The sequence below is a fragment of the Mastomys coucha genome, unplaced genomic scaffold (genome assembly GCF_008632895.1).
Source record: "Mastomys coucha isolate ucsf_1 unplaced genomic scaffold, UCSF_Mcou_1 pScaffold16, whole genome shotgun sequence".
Taxonomy (NCBI): Eukaryota; Metazoa; Chordata; class Mammalia; order Rodentia; family Muridae; genus Mastomys; species Mastomys coucha.
The window spans coordinates 70,169,388-70,191,650 of record NW_022196898.1 but is presented as its reverse complement, the minus strand read 5'-3'; the positions used below and the strand labels follow the sequence as shown (position 1 = coordinate 70,191,650).

The 22,263-nt window shown below is 49.0% G+C and overlaps 1 protein-coding gene across 2 annotated transcripts in view; it reads right to left on the bottom strand.

Annotated features, from left to right (window-relative positions):
- Window positions 1-22,263, bottom strand: part of Bcar3 (BCAR3 adaptor protein, NSP family member) — a 114,039-nt gene that overhangs the window by 4,586 nt on the left and 87,190 nt on the right. For both annotated transcript variants that reach the window (XM_031375333.1, XM_031375334.1), the window contains 8 exons: window positions 20,366-20,494; window positions 17,100-17,542; window positions 14,329-14,432; window positions 12,628-13,280; window positions 6,456-6,571; window positions 2,354-2,525; window positions 671-782; window positions 203-415 (listed from right to left, as the gene is read on the bottom strand). In XM_031375333.1, coding sequence (XP_031231193.1) covers window positions 203-415; window positions 671-782; window positions 2,354-2,525; window positions 6,456-6,571; window positions 12,628-13,280; window positions 14,329-14,432; window positions 17,100-17,542; window positions 20,366-20,494 — 1,942 coding nt within the window. The remainder of the gene's footprint in view (window positions 1-202; window positions 416-670; window positions 783-2,353; window positions 2,526-6,455; window positions 6,572-12,627; window positions 13,281-14,328; window positions 14,433-17,099; window positions 17,543-20,365; window positions 20,495-22,263) is intronic.

The following is a 22,263-nucleotide window of genomic DNA, read 5'->3' as shown; positions in this document are numbered from 1 at the left end:
ACACATGCACCACAGTGAAACCCAATTATCAAAATAGAAAACATTATCAAAATAGAAAATAATGAGCAATGTTGTAGGAAATGTAGTATCTACATCTTAATCCTTTCTGTTGGTCATTTTTCTGACCAAGGGCATCCATCCCCTTTCTTTTTGCCTTCCTTCTAATCCCCGTGCAGAGAGGATTCCAGAAACAAGGCCCTACCTGCCAGAATCCTCTCAGCGTTCATCCTGTAGCTCTCCGAAGCCTCAGCCATGAACCTGGCTGTGGCCAAGTGGTTCAGCAGAATTTCACAGCTCTCGTCATTTTTTTCCCACAAGTCAGTTCCTTCAAAAGTGACAGTCTGGCGTTCCATTAAGGTCACCAGAGGCATCAGCAGTGGGACTGATACACTGCTGGCTGGGACATACGTAGACTCTGAGGAATGAGGAGGAAAAAGTTCCAGATCACGTTTTGTTGACAGTCAATCACAGACCCACCTAGTCATCTGGGTTTCCTGAGGCACTGCAGAGCTGTACACCTAGCGCCACTGTGTGAGCCAGCAGCAGCCTTGCAGGTGACAGGGGCTTAGCACGTGCACCTTAAAGCTCTGACAAACAACAGGAACCACTAACCCTCTAACCCAGGAGAGACTTTAGAAGCCTGACACTCACCCTGCCCTCCTGTGCTCACCTCTGCCTTCATGTAGGATTTTGCTAAAGGGCTTCAACTGCTTTTCGTAGAGGATGGCTGTTTGCGTGTAGTGATGCCTCAGAGCCGTCCATGTTTTCTCTAACCTTGTGATCTGGAAGAAGGAAAGTTATTGTTTCAGAAAAGCTCTGTTTTAAAAAACATTACCTTTCTGCTTAAGTTTTGGAGTAGATGGCAGATGAGCATGGCATTCTCAGAGCAGCTGTGAGGGGAGAGGAAGTGCAACCCTCTACCGTATGACCCTGATGACCCATCCCATGATGCTTGCACATGTGTATCTATACATACTTAAAAAAAAATGCCTAAACATAACTACCTCATTGTAGTTGTTTTGTGCGTAAGTCAGAGGACGGCTAGTGAGTGGGTTCTTCCTATCGTGTGATTTCAAGAAATTTCTGGTAAGGACCTTTAATCTGTTCAGCATCTTGCTTTTAAGGTGGTCATTCTTTGTTGTTGTCATTGTTTTTAATGAAGAAAATTGTGCGCCAAGTGTGTGCTGACTTCCAGGACACCTGACTGCAGCTGTGTCCCTCAGTGCCAAGGATGTCTATCTGTGAGCACCTGGCAGCATTTCGGAGCTAATCTGTGTCTAGGAAACAGCCAAGATGAAGACACAGAAGGAGCCGGGCAGTGGTGGCGCATGCCTTTAATCCCAGCACTTGGGAGGCAGAGGCAGGCGGATTTCTGAGTTCGAGGCCAGCCTGGTCTACAGAGTGAGTTCCAGGACAGCCAGGGCTATACAGAGAAACCCTGTCTCCAAAAAAAAAAAAAGACACACACACACACACACACACACACAAAAAAAAGACACAGCACTGCTGACACTGCTGGCAGGATCTGGCTTGCAGGACCGACTCTACTACTCAAAGTTCTCCAAGCCCTCACATGAGGGAAGCAGGGCTCACTACCTTCACAATGGAGGCCCATTGTGTTAGGCTTCTGAAAGCATCCAGCATCTTCCAATGCAGACAAGGTCAGAGACCCTACCCGAGATATTAAGTACATTGGGGAACATACTTTGAGACAAATCAAGTGTAGAGCAGTGGTTCTCAACCTTCCTCATGCTACAATGCTCTGTTATACAGTTCCTCATGTTATGGTGACCCCCACAACCATACAATGTTACTTCATAACTATAATTTTTGCTATTGTCATAGATTGTAATGTAAATATCTGATATGCAGGATGTCTGACATGTGACCCCTTTGATGTCCAAAGAAGTCGTGACCCACAGATTGAGGACCCTGGTTTACGGATTCTTTGATACAAGCTCCTTAAATGCCTCTGTTTCCCTAGTCATAATCCCAACTAGCCAAATCCCTGATGACCCAAATGGATGTAGCCTCTGTCAAGCCACAAACTCCAGCATGTTGTCTTGCCCTAACTGGTTCTTCAGGAATATTAGTACTGAGGCTAACTCTTGTTATTGTGCATCAAAGATGAGATATTGAACTAACAGCAGTTACCAGTGTTTTTATAAACAGAATCAAAATACTGAGGACAGTGCTCTCAGCTGCCTGTAACCGGCGCAGCTTTCACTAACATTTAGTCTATCTTTAGAGGTTGGCTGGAGCAGTCAAACGTGCATGGGGTCAAGGTACAAAACTCTTTGACGAGTGTTGAATGCATGCTTGTGTGGGAGGCTGCACAAAGCCAGCATCTGACCTGAGGCATCTCCAGGGCTTTCATGATGGCTGAGAAAGAATAGAGGTCTCCCATGGCGTCCTTCAGTTCCACCGCCACCTGGATGATCTTATTGAGGGTACCCGCTCGATTCTCCAGTGTGCCTGTGCAGCCCAGAATGTCCACAGCAATGCCGATGGCCATGGTGTTGTGTCTAAGTAGGAGAAGACCAAGGGTCAGGCTCAAGGCAACAAGATGAGGAGAAAATGGCCCTAATCATCCAGAAGGAGGGCTATTGGTGTGCCACTGTTTGGGAGCCAGTTTGAAAAGCTGATCTCAATAAAGTCCATCCCACACCAGGCAAAGAATGCACTACGAATTCAGAAAGTAAGATGCCCTAAGATAACCAGGTTCAACCCTGAACGTGGGACCATGTAGAGGACTTCCTGGGCAGGACCTCAGGAGTGCATGCAGCTACATGTTCCCTCTCTTATGAGAGGCCTGAAGAGATACCAGTGCTCCAACAGAAAGGGGAAATGGATGTAGCCTCTGTCAAGCTTCATGCCACTCCTGGGGAAGACAGAGCTCCACTTAGTAGGAATGGAAAAGAGGAGAGATGGCGAGAGTGGGAGAGACAGACAGAGAGGGGAGAGGGAAAATATGAACTTGATTCAAAATGTCATGGATATCAGAACAAGAGGAGGAGAGAGGAGGTGAGAAGAGTGTTCTGCAGCCCCAACACAGGTGCCAACAGAGACCAGAGAGGTAAACAAAGACCGAAAGACAGGCAGGAATCCGTAAACAAAGACCGAAAGACAGGCAGGAATCCGCTGTAAGGTCAGACCCTAATAAAACGGAGTACCTACTCCCCCCACCCAATTCTCCCTTTTTCTCACCCTAAATTACAAGAGTCACACTCAAGAGCCTTAGGGCAGGAAACACGGTGACTTTTCTGTACAATGGGACCCTATGTGCAGGGTCTGCCGGTGGCAGGAAGCTCAGGCAGTGAACTGTTCCTCCCCTCTATAATCTGAACCCAGGGATTTACTGCACTGAGCCAAAATTGTCCTCGTCTTCCAAGCTACTGTGCAAGTGCTGGAAGTAAATGTATAGCTGTGATTCCTAAGATGCCATGTGCCTTTGAGACTCCAGGTCATACTCTCCTGAAAGCTCACAGCTGGCGCGGTTCCCAGCTGTGTTCCTTCTGTGCCTCGGTGGGTGTTCTCTCACGCTTATTGAGCAGAGGTGGTAGTTGTCTCCAAGTGTCGTGTGTGTGTGTGTGTGTGTGTGTGTGTGTGTGTGTGTGTGTGTGTGTGTGATGTGTGTGTAGTACTCACTTGCAAAGCAGGGGCAAAGTTTGTAAAATACAGACTGTGAGCACAAAAATAACTTATCACCTCTATCTTTATTTGTAAGCCTCTCTGTTGTGTGTGTTTCTCTCTGTCTCTCAGTCTCTGTCTCTGTCTCTCTCTCTCTCACACACACACACACACCCTCCCCAAGGTGCTGGGGACTAAACCCAGGGCCTTGTACAGGCAAACAATCTACTCCTGAGTTATGTCCCTAGCCCATCCTGACCTTTAACTTTGAGTCAAGGCCCCATAATTTGCCTCCTGACTACTGAATTTGTGGTCCCCCTGACTCATTTTGTCTGTTTGTCCCATCTCTTTCCTTTTCTCCCAACTATGTCCTATTCCTGATTTCTTGTTTTTCTAACCAATGAATCCAACCAGGGTAAACTTCATGTATTTGTTGAAGAGTTACATCTCCTAGTAAAGTATTAACGTTAATTCAGCCCTACACTACAGGTGTTTCTTTCAACTAACAATGAACCCATTTCCCCTGCTTCGTTCATGTGGCTAACTAGCTAATGACAATGACTTGCTCAGCATCTGCTGGGGACTTCCTGCTGCTGGTGCTGTGTGGGAATGACTCAAGTCTGTGGCTTCCATGTCAGTGGCCAGCAGCTAGCGGTACCCACATCTTACCAGAAGAATGCTTCCAGCTTAGCCTGCCCAGGAATGAGGCAGTAAATTAGATGTCAAGGGTAGTTTTATGTTTGATTCCAGATCAAGAAAATGAAGTCATTGTGCAGTTCAGGGCTCCTAAGACCTTTAGTTAACACACTGTAACTAGTCAAACTATCCCCCAGGCTCCGTGAGGAGATCCCACAGTCAGAGATAGAAACAAATTATTAGGGTGCATGATTCTAGGCAAGTAGCAAAAAAGGGAGGGATCTTGACAGAGCTGAAGTCAGAAGACAAGCAAGAGAGTGGCCCTGCAGCTGCTGGCCACAGCTTAGGCTCAGAGCTCAGGCCCCAGCGCACCTCTCCGTGCTGGGGTGGGGGGTTGGGGGGTCTGGAAAGTCCAGATCACAGTGTATCTATTCAGAATGAGGAAGTGAGGGTGACCATTCCACCCAGACAACAGGGGAAGAGCGAGCAGTGTGCTGCTGGGCGTGAGGTGGAGGTCGAAGTGAGAAGTCTTGTCAGGAAGAGCAAGTGGCTCAGATGTTGGACATGAAATTCCCGCAAAGCTTGCCTGAACAAAGTTGGGGGGGGCATTTTCTAACACATCTGTCCTCCTACTGACCCCAGCCCCCACCCCAGCCTCTGCCTCACTCCCTCAAAGCCATTTGTTTTGTGTTGTTTTTCTTTGTTGTGGCCATGTCTCCATATATAGCCTAGGCTAGACTCCCTGTATACATGACACATATTCCCTGTATATGACAGACTGGCCTGGAAATTGAGATCCTCCTTGCCTGTGCTTTACCAGTGCTGGAGTTACAGATGTGCCACCCCACACTCATTTTTGTAAAGTTGTGTGGAACGCAGCCTTTACTCCCAAAGGCCAACAGCTGCTTGCACAAGTGGATATTAACACTTAAATTTAAAACTTTTCATCTCTCGGTTCCCTCTGCCACCCACGTACAGTGGCCACAACAGTCAGTGGTTTGAGCACATTACTGTACCACAGAAGACTCAGCTAGCCAGGGCTGTACCCAAAAATACCATGGACACTCTAACACTCATGGCAACTGGGAAATAATCTGTATGTACACTAGTGAGCATGAGAGAGGGAAAGGGAGAGGGGGAAAGAGGGGAAGGGGGGGAGAGAGAGGGAGGGAGGAGAGAGAGGGAAGGAGGGAGAGAGAGGCCAGCTTTGTTTTAAGATGAAAATCTAGTCTTGTGTTTCTTGTCTTAAAAGCGTGTCTCATCTCTAAGCATCCATGTTCAAGGGCATGATTTCGCTTTGTTTTGTGGTTTGTTTATTGTTGGCAAAAAGGCTTTATTATATATCCTGGGCTGGACTTAATCATCCTGCTTCAGCCCCCAAGTACTGAGATTACAGATGCCTGTGTGTTTTAATGAACACCTAGTGTGGTGGTGAGTCAACTTGAGAGAACCTAGAATCAGCTGGTAGATGGGCCCCTGGGGACTTTATTAGCTGAGGTAGGAAGACGGGGCCCTGTAGGTGGCCACGCTCACCAGCTGGGACTCTGTCCTCTGTATGGAGAAGGGAATGGAGCAGCAGCTTGCATGCCTGACTGAAGACACAGTGTGACCACATCTTTCAAGTCCCTGCTGTCCTGGCTTCCCCACCATGAGGGACTGTGAACTGAAATAAACCCTTTCTTGGGATGCTTCTGCCAGGGTAACTTAGTACAGCAACAAGGAAAGAAACTAAGTACCCAGGGTTTGCGGTGTTTCTAGAAAATGGTGTCATGGTTTCAGAGCCTGGGGATCCCCAGTCCTCTGGTCTACCCCTTAAAGAAAGAGGTCAGAATCTGTTCTCCTCAATCTTTCCCAGTCCTCATTCATCAAGAAGTCTTAAGCTCCAGAAACACCATGAGATGCCCCTGAGAGGAGGAAGGCAGCAGGAAGGTGCAGTGGTCTGGTTGCAGCCACGCCACAGCTGCAAACAAGGCCACTCTCCAGCCACTGTTCGGGAATGGGGCAAGGGAGGTGTGATGTCCCCGACTTGGGTGGCACTTGTCTGCCCATCCCCAGGTCTTCTACGGCTCAGGCTTGGAGAGTCATATGCACCCTGGAATGACGTGACTCCAGGACAGTCCCCATGGCATGCTGCTGCATGGATACCTGCAAGGAGCTGACTATGTGAAACACAGAGACAGCATGCTCACCTCTCAATAATGTCCAGGCGCAGCTGGCGTCCATGAGGCAAGGTAATGAGTTCCAGTCCCGAGCTCACACCCATGTTCCTCTTCATGTCTTCAGAGACTTCTAGTATCCTAGCAACCTGTCGGGAGCCGAGGAGAAAGTCGCTGGATCAGGAAGTGTGTTGGCCTCGTGTTAATTTAGCACTCGGAGAGAAAGAAATACAGTACATGGGAACCCTGTGGCTGTGGATGGAATATGCCTGGATTTCTCTGAGTGACAGAGTGTGAAATGTTTCTTATATATGATATTTGAAGAATTTTAATATACATCATAAAATATAAAATGGGGTGAGAGGCTGGAGAAAATAGTTTGGTCTATACATTGCTTGCTGTGTAAACATGAGAAGCAGAATTTGATTCCTAATGCCAATGTAAAAAGGCATGGTAGTGTGGGCTCCTAACTTACAGCACTGAGGAACAAAAATAGGTAGATCCCTGGGGCTCACCAGTCAGCCAGCCTAGCGACAAGCCCCAGGTCCTCAAGACACCTGAGGGGTTGTCCTCTGACTTCCACACACTGACATGTGTGTATGTACCCTCATATGTGTATTATCTCACACACGAACAAGAACACACACACACACACACACACACACACACACACACACATACACTTGTGGGCAAAGGACTGACTGAACTCCTAAACAGTCTGTACAGCCTGAAGATCTGGTATGCATCCAAGCCCAGCCAGGGAGCTAATCATTTATTCGGCTCTGGCCTGACACAGGCTGGATCCTGGCAAGACATTCTGCTGCCAACAAGAAGGCTGTGCGTGTGTGTGGAGCCCACCAGTCTCTTCGGTGGAAAAGCAGAGTGTTGTCCAAGTTCCCCTCTGCTCTGGGCCTTACCATTCATGTTCTCATTTAACAGCCACGGCTGGCTGCTATTGCCCTTAATTACGCCTCTCCTGGGTGCAGTAAGTGTACCTTACGGCTGGAAGCCATTAAAAACATATGCGGTGATTGGAAACCAACACTCCCACGGCTTCTCCAGAGGTTTCCCTGAAAGAAAATCTTTCTTTGTCCGAACCAGCTCTCATCTCAACCCAATTCTTTGCTTTTCTCTTCATTGATTAAATTCGTTCTTTGGGTTTCTTACAGTCTGATCTCTCTCCTTTTTTTTTTTACCATCTCCTTTCTAACGTGCATAGTCACATTTGAATGGAGTCGGATGTCAGACCTGACTGTTTCTCAGTATACAGCATGCTGAAATGTCACAGTGGAGTCAGCTGCATCTCTGAACTGGGGCCATGCTAGCTCCCTGATACACAGCAGTGTGACGCTGGGATTCAGGGAGTCTGACTGAGTCAGGACATGTGGCAGGCACCCCGATGGGCTCTGTGCTTCCTGTGGTGGGTTGTCTTCTACCATAACCATGCCAGGCAGGTCAGCGGGGCAGAGACCTTCATAACATGCCACACAAAAAAAGGTCAGGGAGTTCAGCAGTTACTAAACCTGACCTGAACCTTCCATACGCTGAGCAAGGCAGTTCCTGTCAGTGCTGGGGGTCAGCCTGAGGATCTGGCCGTCCAGTGGTGGCACCCAGGACAGGAGTCAGGATTCATTTTAGGTTCACCACTGCAGGTAAAGATTCACCATTCTCAAAGGCTTTGCTAAGGATTCAAATGACTATTTGAAAGTACAAGTTGTGAGTCATTGGCCATGTGGAAAGGGGGCGATTCTGGCCAGGTCTCAGGAATGAGAGGGCTACCTTGACCATGGCGAGGCATTCCATACATCTCACATATTTAGCCCATCATCCTGCCAGAGAGTCTAAGCCCTGTTCCTCTTTGACGTGCACTGCAGCCCACACTCTCTATGTAGTAAGCCTCAAAGGCTTACCACTGACGCAGTTTTCTTCTGGAAGCACTAGTAGGCACCCTGAGGGCTCCACTCTGAAAGCAAGAAGCCTCTAGCCTGAACTAAGTGTCAGTCACCCATCATTAGGTCTCTTTCCTGAGTTATACACACTTTCCAGGGCCGAGCTGGAAGACTATGGGATATTGAGCCCACACTGGGATCTAGGCTAAGTCCTCTGGGACATGATAGGAGGAGCATCTGTTTACTATGGCAGGGCAGGGTGGCATGAATGCACTAAGGCAAGACACTCTAAGTTCCACTTGCCGCCACTCTGTGGACCCATCCTTCTACATTCAAGACCCCTGTAGTGTCCTGAGGACCCCTGATGGGGACCTGGCCTGGCCCTCTGTTCAGCTGCCAAGAGGCCTGAAATGCAATCAGATCACCAGGCCCAATCACTAGATGTTCTGGCCCTGCTGTCCCTAGCACGGAGGACTGGGACCTGTGCCCATGCACACATGGGTCTGTTTCCCTAGCTTGATGATAAAGTGCTATAACAGCAAGATCCTGTATGAGCCCAGATACAGAAACTTGCAAACACCGAGGACAACAATCAGGTCCTTCCCAGCCCACCCCAGCCCCCTCTTCTTTGATCGAGAAATGAATCCCATGTAGACCAACCCCGTCCCCATAGCTTGTGATAGCGCATGTGCCTCCAAGCCTACAACACACTTTCTGCATTCACCTTGCCAACTGCTCGGCCTTCCAAAGTCATCTTTGTTGGCCATGATCTCTAGCTTCAAGCCCTTGCTCAAGCCTAGGGAGTCCAGCCACTCCTGCCAGAGCATTTCCTGGCCATGCTGTGGACCAAGTCCCTGTATCATATCTCCTCTCATCCCATTCCCACCAAAAAGCAGGTCCGTCCAGGACAGAGATGCCAGTGAGCCAGGCACACGGCAGGTGCTCAATCAAGGCTGAACATATAACACTGATCAACACTTAGTGCTTTACTCTGGGCCAGGCAAAGTGCCCAGGGCTTCAAATATATTATCTCAGTCTTCGCTGACCACCTGGGTAGGAGGTATTCCATTCCACAAATGGAGAGAGAACCAGGGCCATGCAGCTGCTAGTGGACAATGGTGGGACTTGGACTCATACGTAAAGGCCAAGTTCTTAACTGGGAGACTTTACTTCCACATTCAAAGACAGTAGGTGCCAGAGTGGCTGTGCTCTGCCAGGGAGAGTAAGGCACGAGCAGTGCCCATCTGCAGGTGGCAGAGGCTCTGAGCTGGGGTGCTGGACACTGATGGGCTGTAGCTTCCCGTGTACTCAGAACCACCCACTGTCCTGATGCCCTTAATAAGCAGCTGTTCCTGACCCATGTGCTGGGGTGGGAATGGGCGCATGGCCCCAGATGCTGCTCCATGCCTGCTTCTGGCTCCTGGGTGGCTCCATCTCATTGCTGCTCCATTTACAGTGGGAAAGAATTTTCCTGTTGGAGACACTGGCTCTGCCTGGTAGTAGTTCTGGGAGAAGATCAAGGAACGGGTGGTGGTGGAGGGAAGAATTCGGAGGGCTGGACAGAGCCTTGCCCCTGAGGCTAGGGTGAACAGAGTCTAGCCTGCTTGCTGGGGACTCCCAAGAAACCTATCTTTCAATGAAACCTGAAGACGGATATGGGAGGAAGCCCAGGAAGAGGACAACGTGCTCAGGGCAGGAAAAGGAGGAGGACTGCATACTTGCCAAGTGACATCAGACTTAGGCGCTCCTGTGAAGGATGTCAACGGCAGTGGGAAGCTGCCAGACCTGGAAGGGCTGGGCAGGCATCTCCCCTTTCCCTCCTTCTAGACACTCAAGCCCTCACAGACAGCCAAGGGCTCACTGCCCCCCAGGAAAGGAGCTGGTCTGTAATTACAGAGCCCTGCGTGTACAAGGAATTTCCTCCTGGGGCTTGTGGGTGGGTGGGCGGGCTCACGCTGGGTGTGACTCTCACTCACCTCTGGCCTGGTGGCTTGGTGCTGAACGCTTAGACCCAGCCTGACTGACTTGCTGGGACAGGGACTTTTAGTCCTCTCTTGCCACCACCGGACAGGAGGTAAGGATTTAACATGGCAAATCCTCTGCCTACCTGTGTGTTCTGCACAAGGCTGCCCAGCCCCAGAGTTAACAAGTCCTGTTCTTTCACAGCAATCTCATTCCCTTGGAGCTTTCCCCTGGGAGCAGGGACACGCCCTCCTTCCTCCACTAGCATGGGTGACACCCTTCAGCCACAGGAACTGACGTACACTGGTCATCTAGTTAGCCTTCCAGTCCTGGACTCAGGAAAAGAGCTCTTTCTACACAGCTTGTTGGTTCCTCCAGTTCACTCTCGGAGTCCTTTATCAGCCCTCCAAACTCCCTAGGGCCGGCTAGGACATCAGATTTACAGCCAGGATTCCTGACACAGGAAGGAAATGTCAGCTTTCGAATAAACCTAACCTTTGAAACTCATGGTGTTCTCTGAGCTGAATGAGACAGGGTTTCAGATTTCACTGAGGCCTTACTCAAATGCCCACGTACCAACTGCTATATACCAAGAAGGTGGGCTAAGCCCAAGATGCCCATTGTCTAAGGGATACCAAGAGCTTGCATACACAGATCCCCTACTCCTGAAGCAAATGCCCCTATTAAAAATGAGGATGGGGCTGGAGACGTGGCTGAGCAGTTAAGAGCATTGGCTGCTCTTCCAGAGGTCCTGAGTTGAATTCCCAGCGGTCACATGGTGGCTCACAGCCATCTGGAATGGAATTTGACCCCTTCTTCTGGCATGTATGAAAACAGCACTCATATATATAAAATAAATTATTCTTTTTTTAAAAAAAAAAAGCAAAGATGATAAAAATGTATGTAGCTATGGAATGAGACTCAGGCTTGGAGTTGTATCTATGTATGATAAACAGTGTTATTTATGAATGCTAATAAGCCTGGCATTCCACCAAGCATTGTCAGCACTGATCATTAGGAAGGTGGAGTTTCTAAAATTAGCTTTTAATTTTTTTTTTCTTTTTTTGGGGTTTTCGAGACAGGGTTTCTCTGTGTAGCCCTGGCTGTCCTGGGACTTACTCTGTAGATCAGGCTGGCCTCGAACTCAGAACTCAGAAATCCGCCTGCCTCTGCCTTCCAAGTGCTGGGATTAAAGGCGTGCGCCACCACCACCCAGCCCCAGCTTTTAATTTTTTATTTTAGTTTATGTGTATGCATGTTTTGCCTGCATATATGTCTATGAAACACATGTGTGGGTGGTGCCAAAGACACCAGAAAGGAGTGTCAGATCCCCTGGACCTGGAATTATAGATAGTTAAAAGCTGCCATGAAGGTGCTGGGAATCAAACTGGGGTCCTGTGGAAGAGTAGCCAGTGCTCTTAACCACTGAGCCATTTCTCTAGCCTGAATTTTGAGATTTTTTAAAATTATATTGTGTGTGTGTGTGTGTGTGTGTACACATGTATATATACCAGGATGTGTGTACAGGTCAGAGGATAAGTTGCAGAAGCTGGTCCTCTTTCAACCATGTGGGTTCTGGGGAATGTATTCAGGTTGTGGCTTGTCAGCCAGCTGTATACACTAGATGAGCCACCTCACTGACCCTGGAAACTAGATTTTGTAGGATTTTTATCTTTTCTTCTAATCTGCATCTTACAATTTTTTAATTTGAACAATTCTTGTTAAAAAAAAAAAAAAAGTCGGGCTGGAGAGATGGCTCAGCAGTTAAGAGCACTGACTGCTCTTCCAAAGGTCCTGAGTTCAAATCCCAGCAACCACATTGTAGCTCACAACCATCCGTAAAGATATCTGACGCCCTCTTCTGGTGCATCTGAAGACAGCTACAGTATATTTACATTTAATAATAAATAAATCTTTAAAAAAAAATCAAGTTGAAGATGATTATCATAAAAATCATATCGGGAATTAAATAAATATGCCATGTAAGTAAGTATAATGCATAATAGAATAAAGGGCCCTGCCACTCCAGCAGCCAGGCTTTCTGCTAGCCTCCTTCGCCCCCAGCTGCTCCAGTTCTGACAGGGCTGAGGGGAGTTCTTAGCTAAGAAAGGAAGAGGAGGGGGAGTCACAGACACTGTCTTTAGCAGGCTGGGTTCAGAGGCAGGCCTGCCCTCCCTCTGTCTAGGTGAAGTTTACCAATTTCCTGCTGGACAAAGGTTGCTCTGGCGGCGGTTCCCACCCTGCAAATAAATCTCCACACCTGCGTTACTGTCTGGCTCTCTTCCAGCTGGCCGGGGGATGGCCAGGCAGACCCCTTTAAAAGTAACGGAAGCGGACAGCCACAGAACACTAACCTTGCAGTCCACACTCAGCATGTGCTGCGCAATGACCCTGGCGTCGTGGTTGGTGAACAGTTCTTTGGCGCGCTTCAGCATGGCCGTTTCCAGGGGCTTGTTCTCTGGAGGAAGGAGCTTAGACTCAAAGTCATTGGGTCTGAACGACGACACGGTCTCCATGAGAGGTGGCACAAACTTGGTCTTGTCCTCCTGACCCTCATCCATCTGCACTGCCAGTGGATCCCAAGGTCTCACTTGGTCATCCCCGTCAAGGATCAGGTAGTTGATGCCAGAGTTCCGGGGACCCGATGCCCCATTCTGTTTGGCTGTCAGCAGCATCTCGTGGCTGTCCTGAGCTTGTGACGGAAGCTTGGCTCCTCTGTCACAGCCCACCGCAAAAGCAGGGTTCAGTTCACAGTAGTTGGCCTCTGAGTTGAGCCAGGGAGATGGAGAAGGGGGAACCTTGAGGAAGGGCACCTTGCAGGGCTTTGGGGGTGGCTTGGGGCACAACTGGCTGTCTGATCCCCGAAGCGCCTCCCCTGCCCTAGCATCCGAAGAGAATCTTCGTACCAGTGCTGGACTCAGAGTGGGCTCGCTGCCAGTCCTGAACACGGGAGAGCTGGGGCAAGGGCTCGTGTCCATACTCGGAGACTGGGGGGGCAGCTTGCAGCCTGTGGAGGAGAAAAGAAGGTCCGAGAAAGCTCCGTTGTCTGGAGAACAGAAAACATGGGAATGACTGCTCCCAGCTCTCACACTATGCCCTTGGGTTCCCCTCTCTGCCACAAAGGAAAACACGGTGACTCTCTCACATCAGGTCTGGTTTGCGGCAGTCGAGAACACTGTGAAGGCTTCTCTGGCTCCACCTCACTCTAGAGGTGACTCTAAACCCCAAGGGCTGGGCTCTAACACCATTTTATGGTCATAGCAGGTTGGGACAGTCAGAACAGGCAAACATGTCTTGGGCAGGGAATAGAACAATCCCGTCGGAAGAAATAGAAACCTTCAGCCACATAGCATTAAAGGGCTCTGAGTCACAAAGTCAGGGTGGATCTCAGGCAGCATTAAAGAGAGAGCGAGCGATGCAAGGAAGATAGACAGACACACGGAGATAAGCCAAACAAACATTTTACAAAGGAGCACTGGGAAAAATCACTTTATGGCTCGGGGGAAGGTTACTTATTAAAAGAAATGAAAAACCCTCCCACTGGCACTAAATGCTTATGGGTTTCCCAAGTCCCATGCCCCACCACTCTTCTAGCCATGAAAAGAACACAGAGAAATAGCAAAGGTGTCTGTGGACAGCCACTCCATTAGCAGCCCCAGGACCACTGCCAGGAGCCACTGATGGGGGTGGGGCCAGCTAAGGCGTGAGCTCTTCTTATCTCGATGACCAAAACGCATCAACAGGGTTTGAAATGTTAAAAATCCTGGGTACAAACGCTAGGTGACCCTCTTACTCAATACCTTAATTCCTCAGTTTCCCCAGCTGCAAAATGAGGACAACTGTGCCCACTTTGAAGGCTGGTTATGAGACTTAAGTGCTAAGACGCCTAAAGCATCAAGCTCAGTGTACCACAACCAAACAGCTCTGCCAACCTCCCCTCCTCCAAGCTGAAGGTCTGGAATCTTCAAACCCCGTGGCTGGTTTGGGCAGAAAAAGTTCGAGGGCATTCAGGGCCACACCACCCACCTTCTTGCCTGACACTCCCCCACACCTACCTATGGGCAGGTGACTCTCCGACTGGTGAGCTTTGAGGGTTAAGGCCCTCCTGTCCTGCACGTGATCCAGGCAGGCGGGCTGGCTGCCACTCTTCTCTTTATTCCTGAAGCCAGAGACCAGGCAGAAACGTGTCATTAAGTAGTAAAACCCTCCTTTAGGCGACGTCACATCACGGAAACTTAAGAAAACTCCCGGAATGGACGCAGCAGCCCATACCCTAACAGTAAAGGAGAGGCCAAGAGGAGGAGCTACTGACGGGGTGTGCCGAGTCCCCAGGGCCAGAGCAGCTGAGTCCCAGGCTGCTTCCTCAGCCCTTCCATCCTGTCGAAAAGAACGTGCTGAATGGGTCACAATCCTCTGGGGAGTAGTGGGAAGGCATCTGATGAACTGGAATGTGTGCTTCTTTAAAAAAAAAAAAAAAAAGCTTTAAATGATTCTCACTCCCTGGGGGAATGGCTTATTTAACTAACACGACTTTTCCACAATGGATCAATGTCAGCTGGGGGGAAACTGGAGGCCACTTTCCATTTCTATGTACAGACCAGCACTCCCCTTTCTCTACCCCATAATAATCTGCAGACTCCAGGGGTGGCTCTCATACTTATCTTCCTGGCTGGGCTTGGAGCACCCACAGGTGACCTCTAACTGCTAAGTTAGAGGCAAAAGTGGCCAGTATGTTCACCAAATGGCAATGGGGAGGTACAGTGCACAACCAGCCAGGGGAAAGACAGAGGGTAACTTGAGGCACTTTTTCCAACACTCCCTCTGTCCGTTCTGGTTAACTGGGGATCACTCTAATTACAGCCGGCGGTAGAGATACACCGACCAGCCAGGCCGCAACGAACAGGTCCTCCTGAAGCATAAACCAGTCTTACACAAACCAGAAGATCTCCCCTACGTTTGAAAACAAACAAACAAGCAAAAAGAAAAAGAAAGAAAAAAAAAACAACTTTCAGCAACCACTCAAAGATAAGTAGGTCGGAGCAAATTGCTAAAGGTAAATGACTTTGGAGAAACGTTATTTGAGCTGTGTCCGCCATGATCAACAATCAACCGATCAGATTATTCCAGGGGCCCAGAGCAGCTAGACAGGTGGAAAGCGGTGTGCCTGAGAACACACACCTTTGCCCAGGGGCCCCGGGCTTCCAGCCAGGCAGCAGGTGGCAGTGGGCCAAAGCTGACATGGAGACGTCACTGAAGGGCAGCAGGGTCAGGTGACTAGCCACTGGTCATGCTGAGGTCGCCCTTCCCCGACCTGAAGTGTGTTGGCTGCTTCCTGTGGGCAGCTGTCCCAGAGCCTCTGCATTCCACAGGACAATCAGAAGAGAGCATCTCCCACATCCCTCCATGCCTCCCCGCTTGCCCCTAAGTCTGACTTTTGCCTCCCCTGCAGAGAAGAACAGCCACCAGGAATACCAGCAGTCGCTGTGAGTAAACACTTTCCACTTCCTGCACTCTCTAATGTGTCTGTGGCGTCTATGCGTCCAGACCAAGGAAGGGCGTCCCACAGAAGTTTAAGGTGTCTACCCAAGGGTTGCAGAGCTAGCCACGTGGAAGCTGCGTGGTGCCACAGGTTCTGAGTCAGTTGCTGACTAACACATGCCAGGCAACAAGCTACAGTTTATGTTACTTACAGAGTCCTGCATTTTCATAAGGTGTTCAACAGGAAAGAAATTATAGTTTATATTTTCTCTTGGCCCAGACAGGAAAGCAGAGCGGCGAATGGACACGTTTACTTATATGTGGGAGTCGAGAAGCCAGGAGTCGGGGCAGGGCTGCTGCCCAATAGAGGGGTCCAGTCTACATCTTAGCTTTCCTCCCCGGGCTCCAGCAATTGGATGTGTAAAGGCTTCTCAGCTCTGGAAACCTGGTCCTATGCAAATAAAGAGCTCGCCTCTCAGCCCTTTCCTGCCTATTCTCTGAACGCTTCTCTTCAATCCCAGGAGCGCGGAGTCCCGTTTCCTCCCTCCACACTTCCAGTCCTTCAAACCCCATCTGTTCCCTCAAGTCAAGCCTTTTCCATAAGACCAGTCCCTAGCCTCGGCACTGACCCCTGCTGGATGTTGCCAGGAAGCATGTCCACAGTCCCTGCCCTCCCTACAGTTTATCGACTAGGTAGGCTTTTCCCTTGAACCCTGAAGACCTCAGAGGTTGACTCCACCACTCCCTTCCAACCTGGGCCCTTGCTGAAACCTACACTGGCTTTCCTGCTTTGGTTTCTCTCCCTTCTCTATGCCTACTGCTACCCAGTTCTGCTTCAGGATTTGCTGTTCACTGTGCCAAACATTTGTAGCCTGGCACAAAGGCCTCCACCATCCGCTGGGGGTTTTCCTCCTAACCCCATCCCTCCCTTACACAGACCCTCTACTCCAGCCTGGCCAATAAACCCTCCAGGCTCCTCTGGCCCTTGAACGTCTCACATTAAATCCCTGGAACCCCCTCTTCTTTGCAGTGTCCCCCAAATATCCCCTGCTCAGACCCTGTTGGTTTTGTTGTTGTTTTATTGTCTTTTTGTTTTAGAGATGGGGATCTCATTCTGCAGTCAAGGATGGCCTTGAACTTGGGGCATTCCCCCCCCCCCATTTCAGCCTCAAAGCACAGAGATAACACGTATGTATCACACATCTAGCTCCACCATTTGCTTTTGATGCACTTTAAGTGGGGATTGATTAATCATGCACACCCATGACAGCTGTCCACTGACAGTGAGTGTACTAATATCTTCTCTACCCCTTAGCCTAAGCCAGGCCCCAGCACCCCACAAACCTACCTGAGGAGGTTTCCTCGGGGCAAGCTGTGTTCCCGAGCCTGGATGCTGCCTGTGGTGAGGCTCAGCCTCTTCGCCACATCTGGCCTCCCCTCAGCAAGGCTACCCTCCCGGCCTCGGCCCGGGGAGGTGCCATAACGCTCTTCCAGACACCAGAGGGGCACTGTCCTATTGATGGGCTGGAAGATGATGGCTCCACTCTGTTGGGAGATGGGCCGCCGGTTGCCCACGTAGCACCGAACCAGCCCAGGGATGGAGTCAAAGCTCTCCATCTCGAACTGGTACTGCACACGGCTGTAGGCTTCGCTGAGCCGCAGAACAGTCCGGTTGATCTTAAAGTGCTGAGCGAGGTTCTTCCACTGACAGGTCAGGACAAAATTTCCAGGGCTAGACAGGGAGTCACGAACCAGGAAGTCCCCGTCCCGCTGCACAAGGTTTTCAGACACCTGTAGGCAAAATGATGGATGAGGAACAGGAAAGGCAAACAAACTCTCAAGAACTTGACAAGAAGGCAGTGCTGCTATGTCTGCTTCGTGTGCGCATGCGTGCGCATGTGTGCAGCGACCAGAGGAGTCTTTCCTTAGGCACAATCGGTCTCACACAAGCCAGGGATCTGGCTTTCTCCGCCTCTCCAATGCATGTGTTACCATGCCTGGCTCTCCTGCTTTTTTTGTTTTTGTTTTGCTTCTAATGTGGGTTCTGGGGATCGAACCTAGATCCTTGTGCTTGCAAGATGACTATTTTACCAACTGAGCCATCTTCTCGCACTCCCTTTATTAGTCACGTCTTTGCTTTGTTTGTTACATGTCACACTCAAGAACTGTATCCTAGCTGGGTATGGCCATGCACAGAGGTGATCAGCGTGCTCAGGAAACTAAGACAGGAGGAGGACAGTGAGTTTGAGGCCAGCATAATACATTTGAGGTCATCCCCCTCTCAAATGCAAAACAAAACACCCAAACTATTTATGGACCATCCTCTACATGCTCAACACTACTGCAGACTCAGGAGACACAGCAATGACAAGAGTGCTTTCTCGGGGGCTTTGTGTGTGTGTGTGTGTTTGGTGTAGCACTCTAGGGACAGACAGACAGCTGCAAGCATGGTGAGTCAGATATTGTGAAGCTAAGGAAAGAAAAACTTTGGAAGGGTTATTGGTCAAATGAGGGTGGCCAGGAAGATGTCCCAAGAAGAGGACATTTACACAGACTTGGAGGATGTAAAACAGCAGGAAGAAATGAGGTTGTGTGCTCCCTGGGTCTGATCGTCCCTCTAGTCAGCCAAGGGAGGAGAAAGAGGCTAGCTAGGTTCCCTAAACATCCTTCTAAGATTCCCGTTTACAGAGCAGGATGAACCCGAGAATGGCACGGTGGACTCTGGACAAGCTAGAAGGCTAGAAAAAAATACAAAGTCACCTGAGGTTTCCTCACCTCACAAAATTACCGTGAGGATAATCCATTGGCATATGGGAACTAGGCAAAGCACAAGTATAATGCCTGCATCACGACGCACGCCCCCACAGGAAACCACTGTGTTGCTGACGTTTACAGTGAAGATGTATACTGTGGTCCAGTCCATCATTCTGGAGCCTGACCACCTACGTTGGCATTCTGCCCCGGCTGTGTACTAGACACAGTACATAAGCGCCTTGTGGCTCAGTTACATCATCTATAAGATGTAGATAATGAATGCTATTGCTACACCTTCAAAGGGATTGAGTGCTGGCACCCTGCTACCATTGTCACAGCATTTCAGTTAGTGTCCAGAATGATGTACTCCTGAGAGCTCACCCTCCTGGCGCGCTGACAAGGACAGCCATGATGACATTTTTCCCCTAGGATATTCTAACATCCAAGTGACGCTATACTTCTGCTAGCTCAGAATAGTGTGCTGCTATGGTTACTTCAAAACTGCCTCTTTGCCTTAAAAATACATTTTCATGCAGAAATTCCATTTCCCGGAATTGAGCCAGTAGAAAGAATTATAGGTCTGAACGTGGTAGTTATCTTACAGCATGTTGCTCAGGCTGCTAGAGACTCTCTTAAGTACCCCATAAATTGTGATGGGTGTGTGTGATGGCCGCATACACAGTGTGTGCTGCTGTAGCTGAAGAGTTTACAGCCGGAGCCAATTCCCAGGGCACGCCATTAAGTGAGGAAAGTGGACCACAGAAAGCAGGAAGATCTCTGTTTTGATTGAAGAGGTCTAGAGGGATATACACCAAAATGCTCGTAACAACTATCTCCAGGGGAGACAATTAGGGATAGGAGTTGAATTTTCTTTTTTCTTATCTGTATCATCTACCATCAGTTTTAAGGTTCCAGAAGAAATATCAGAATAAGAGTGACTTCTTTGATAAGTGTTAAAAAAAAAAAAAAAAAAACAAAAAGTGGGATGGTAAGGTGGCTTAGCAGATAAAGGTGGTTGTAGCCAAGCCTCACGGCTTGAGTTCAGATCCCCAAGACTCACAAGGTGGAAAGAGAGCTGTCTTTTGATATCTGAGTGTGTGTTGTGGCACACTCCACACATGCGCAATAAATAATAATTTTAAAAAGTGAAATTGGTTACACCAAAGACAGTATTTACAACATGCCGCCACCCTCCTCAGACCTGGGCATGCATTTCCTGTCATGCGGTCCTCAAACAGTGACTGGCCAGATTATGCTTATAATAAGAAACCCATGGGTAACTGTATACTTCAATTCTGCAGACTTAGTCTATTTTTAATTCTTATAGTATTAAATAGCAACATTATTAATGACAACCACGGGTAATATCCTGAGCCATGAAGTCGTGGTCCCTGGGGTAATCCCTCTCCCTCCCCATCTTCTGAGTCACAAGACTTGGTGAAGAAGAACAGAGGACAGTGGACACTCGCTTGCTGCATGGAGCAGGGGTGGCCTTGTCGGTCTGTGCCACCTGCCCTGTGGCATAGGAACTTTTCTGAGATAAGTCACTGCCTTCAAAAAAAAAAAAAAAAAGGGTCCAGGTAGTAGAAGGCTCTGACCACTGGCCAAGAGCTTAATTATCTAAACCCTAGGCATCTACATACTTCTGGCAGCTAGTACTGCACATGTATGTGCCCCAGGAGCACTGTCCTTTCTCTCATGGCTGGAAATATATTTGGAGTCCCACCTTTGGCTCTTCCAAAGACCTTTTGGAGACAGTTCTAAGTTAAGTCATGTTATAGCACTAGCATTCTATGGTCTTTGAGCAGGACTTAACAGGGCCATCAGCGTGCCATTCCCTGAGGAGAACAGAGCGCATACCTGTCTTGGGATCCGGCCGTGGTACCAGGCGTGGCTGCGTAGGTCTTCGCTGCTCAGCAGCAGCTCCTCCTCCAGTTCCTTTTTGAGCCTCTCGGGGGTCCTGTCCATGATGTGCCTCTCCTTGGAGAACTGCAACACAGAGTCCACAGTGATCTCACCTTCCCCAGGCCAGGCCAGGCCATGCCAGCCGCAGATGACCACCACCACCTCGCTGGTCCTCTGCTTTGCTGAGCAAACGAGCATAGGTCCAAAGCTGTGTTCAAGAAGGGAACTGGACTACAATTGGCCGTGACCTCTTGCTTCTCCAGCTGCAGCTACAGAATAGAATCTTCACCTGCCCATGGAGCTCTGGCAGGGAAACCACTCCCAAAGCAATGAGCTGAGGTGTAAGGGACAGAGGACCACGGCCAGGCAGCTCTCTTCCTGTGGGAGCTTCCTCATTCTCTTTTATAACTGCCCTAACGTGGAGCTGGGAAGGACAGCAGTTCCCCGGTGGCCTCTGACCCTGGGCCTCAGGGGCAGTATAGCCCAAAACACAGTCCTCGAGGCTGGTACCAAAGGCTCTGATTTTCTTTCCTTTTTTTTTTTTTTTTTTTCCTGTAGACAAACCCCAGGCAGGAATTAAGTTAGCTTATAAAAGATTTCTAAGCAGATGGAGCAATTTCATGCCCCCTAAATCTAAAATAGATGCCTCAGTTAGACATAACCTTTGAAATAATGTTTAAAATATTTTTGTAAAGCTTCTGTTTGTTTTAATTTTATTCCTATGGGTATTTTGCCTGCCTGTTTGTCTATCATGTGTATACACTATCTGTAGAGGCCAGAAGAGGGCATCAGACCCTGTGGCCTTGGGAGTTACAGGTGGTTCTGAGCCACCTTGTGGGTGCTGGGAACCAGACCTGGGTCCTCTGTGAGAGCAAGAGTGCTCGTAACAGCAGAGTCATCTTGCTAGCTCTTGAGCTATAGATAATTTCTGTGTATGTGTGTATGAGTGTTCAAGCTTGCATGTGGATGGATGCACACATGGGTGCCTGGAGGGGCCTGAGGCTGACACTGGACAACGCCCTTGATGCCCCTTATATAATCCCTACCATATATATTGAGGTAGGGTCTCTGACTAACTCTGCAACTCACTGTTTTGGCTAGTCTGGCTAGCAGCTGGCTCCAGGAATCCCCAGTCTCTACCTCCCATACAGGTTACCATACCAACCTGCTTTTGTGGAGTTCTGGGGACCCGAACTCTCGTTCTCATGCCTGCATGGCAAAAGCTATATCGACTAATCTTACCCAGTCTGATTTTTTTGTTTGTTTTGTTTTGCTTTGTTTGAGACAGGGTCTTGCTATCTGTATAGCCTTGGCTACACTTGAATTAATAATCCTCCTACCTCTGCCTCTCGAGTATTGGGATTACAGGAATATATTTCTACCTATGCCCAGTGTGCTTGGCTAGTTTCTTATATCGTCTTGACACAAGCTATAGTCTTCTGAGAGAAGGGAATGGCAACTGAAAATAAAGACTGAGCTGCAAGCATGTCTGTAGAGCATTTTCTTGATTAGTAGTTGATGTAAGAAGGCCCAGTCCATTATGGGCGGTACCATCCCTGGGCTGGTGGTCCTAGGTTCTATAAGAAAGCAGGCTGAGCAAGACTTGAGGAGAAAGCCAGTAAGCAGCGTTCCTCCATGGCCTCTGCATCAGCTCCTGCCTCCGGGTTCCTGCTCTGCTTGGGTTCCTGCCCTGACTTCCTTTGATGATGACCTGTGTGATATGGAAGAGCCAGCAAAACAGGCCCTTTCCTTCCCAAGTTGTTTTTGGTCGTGGTATTTCACTGCAGCAACAGAAGCCCCAAGACATCCAGATTGAATAACACTTTGTTGTTGTTGTTTAATTTTTCTAATGC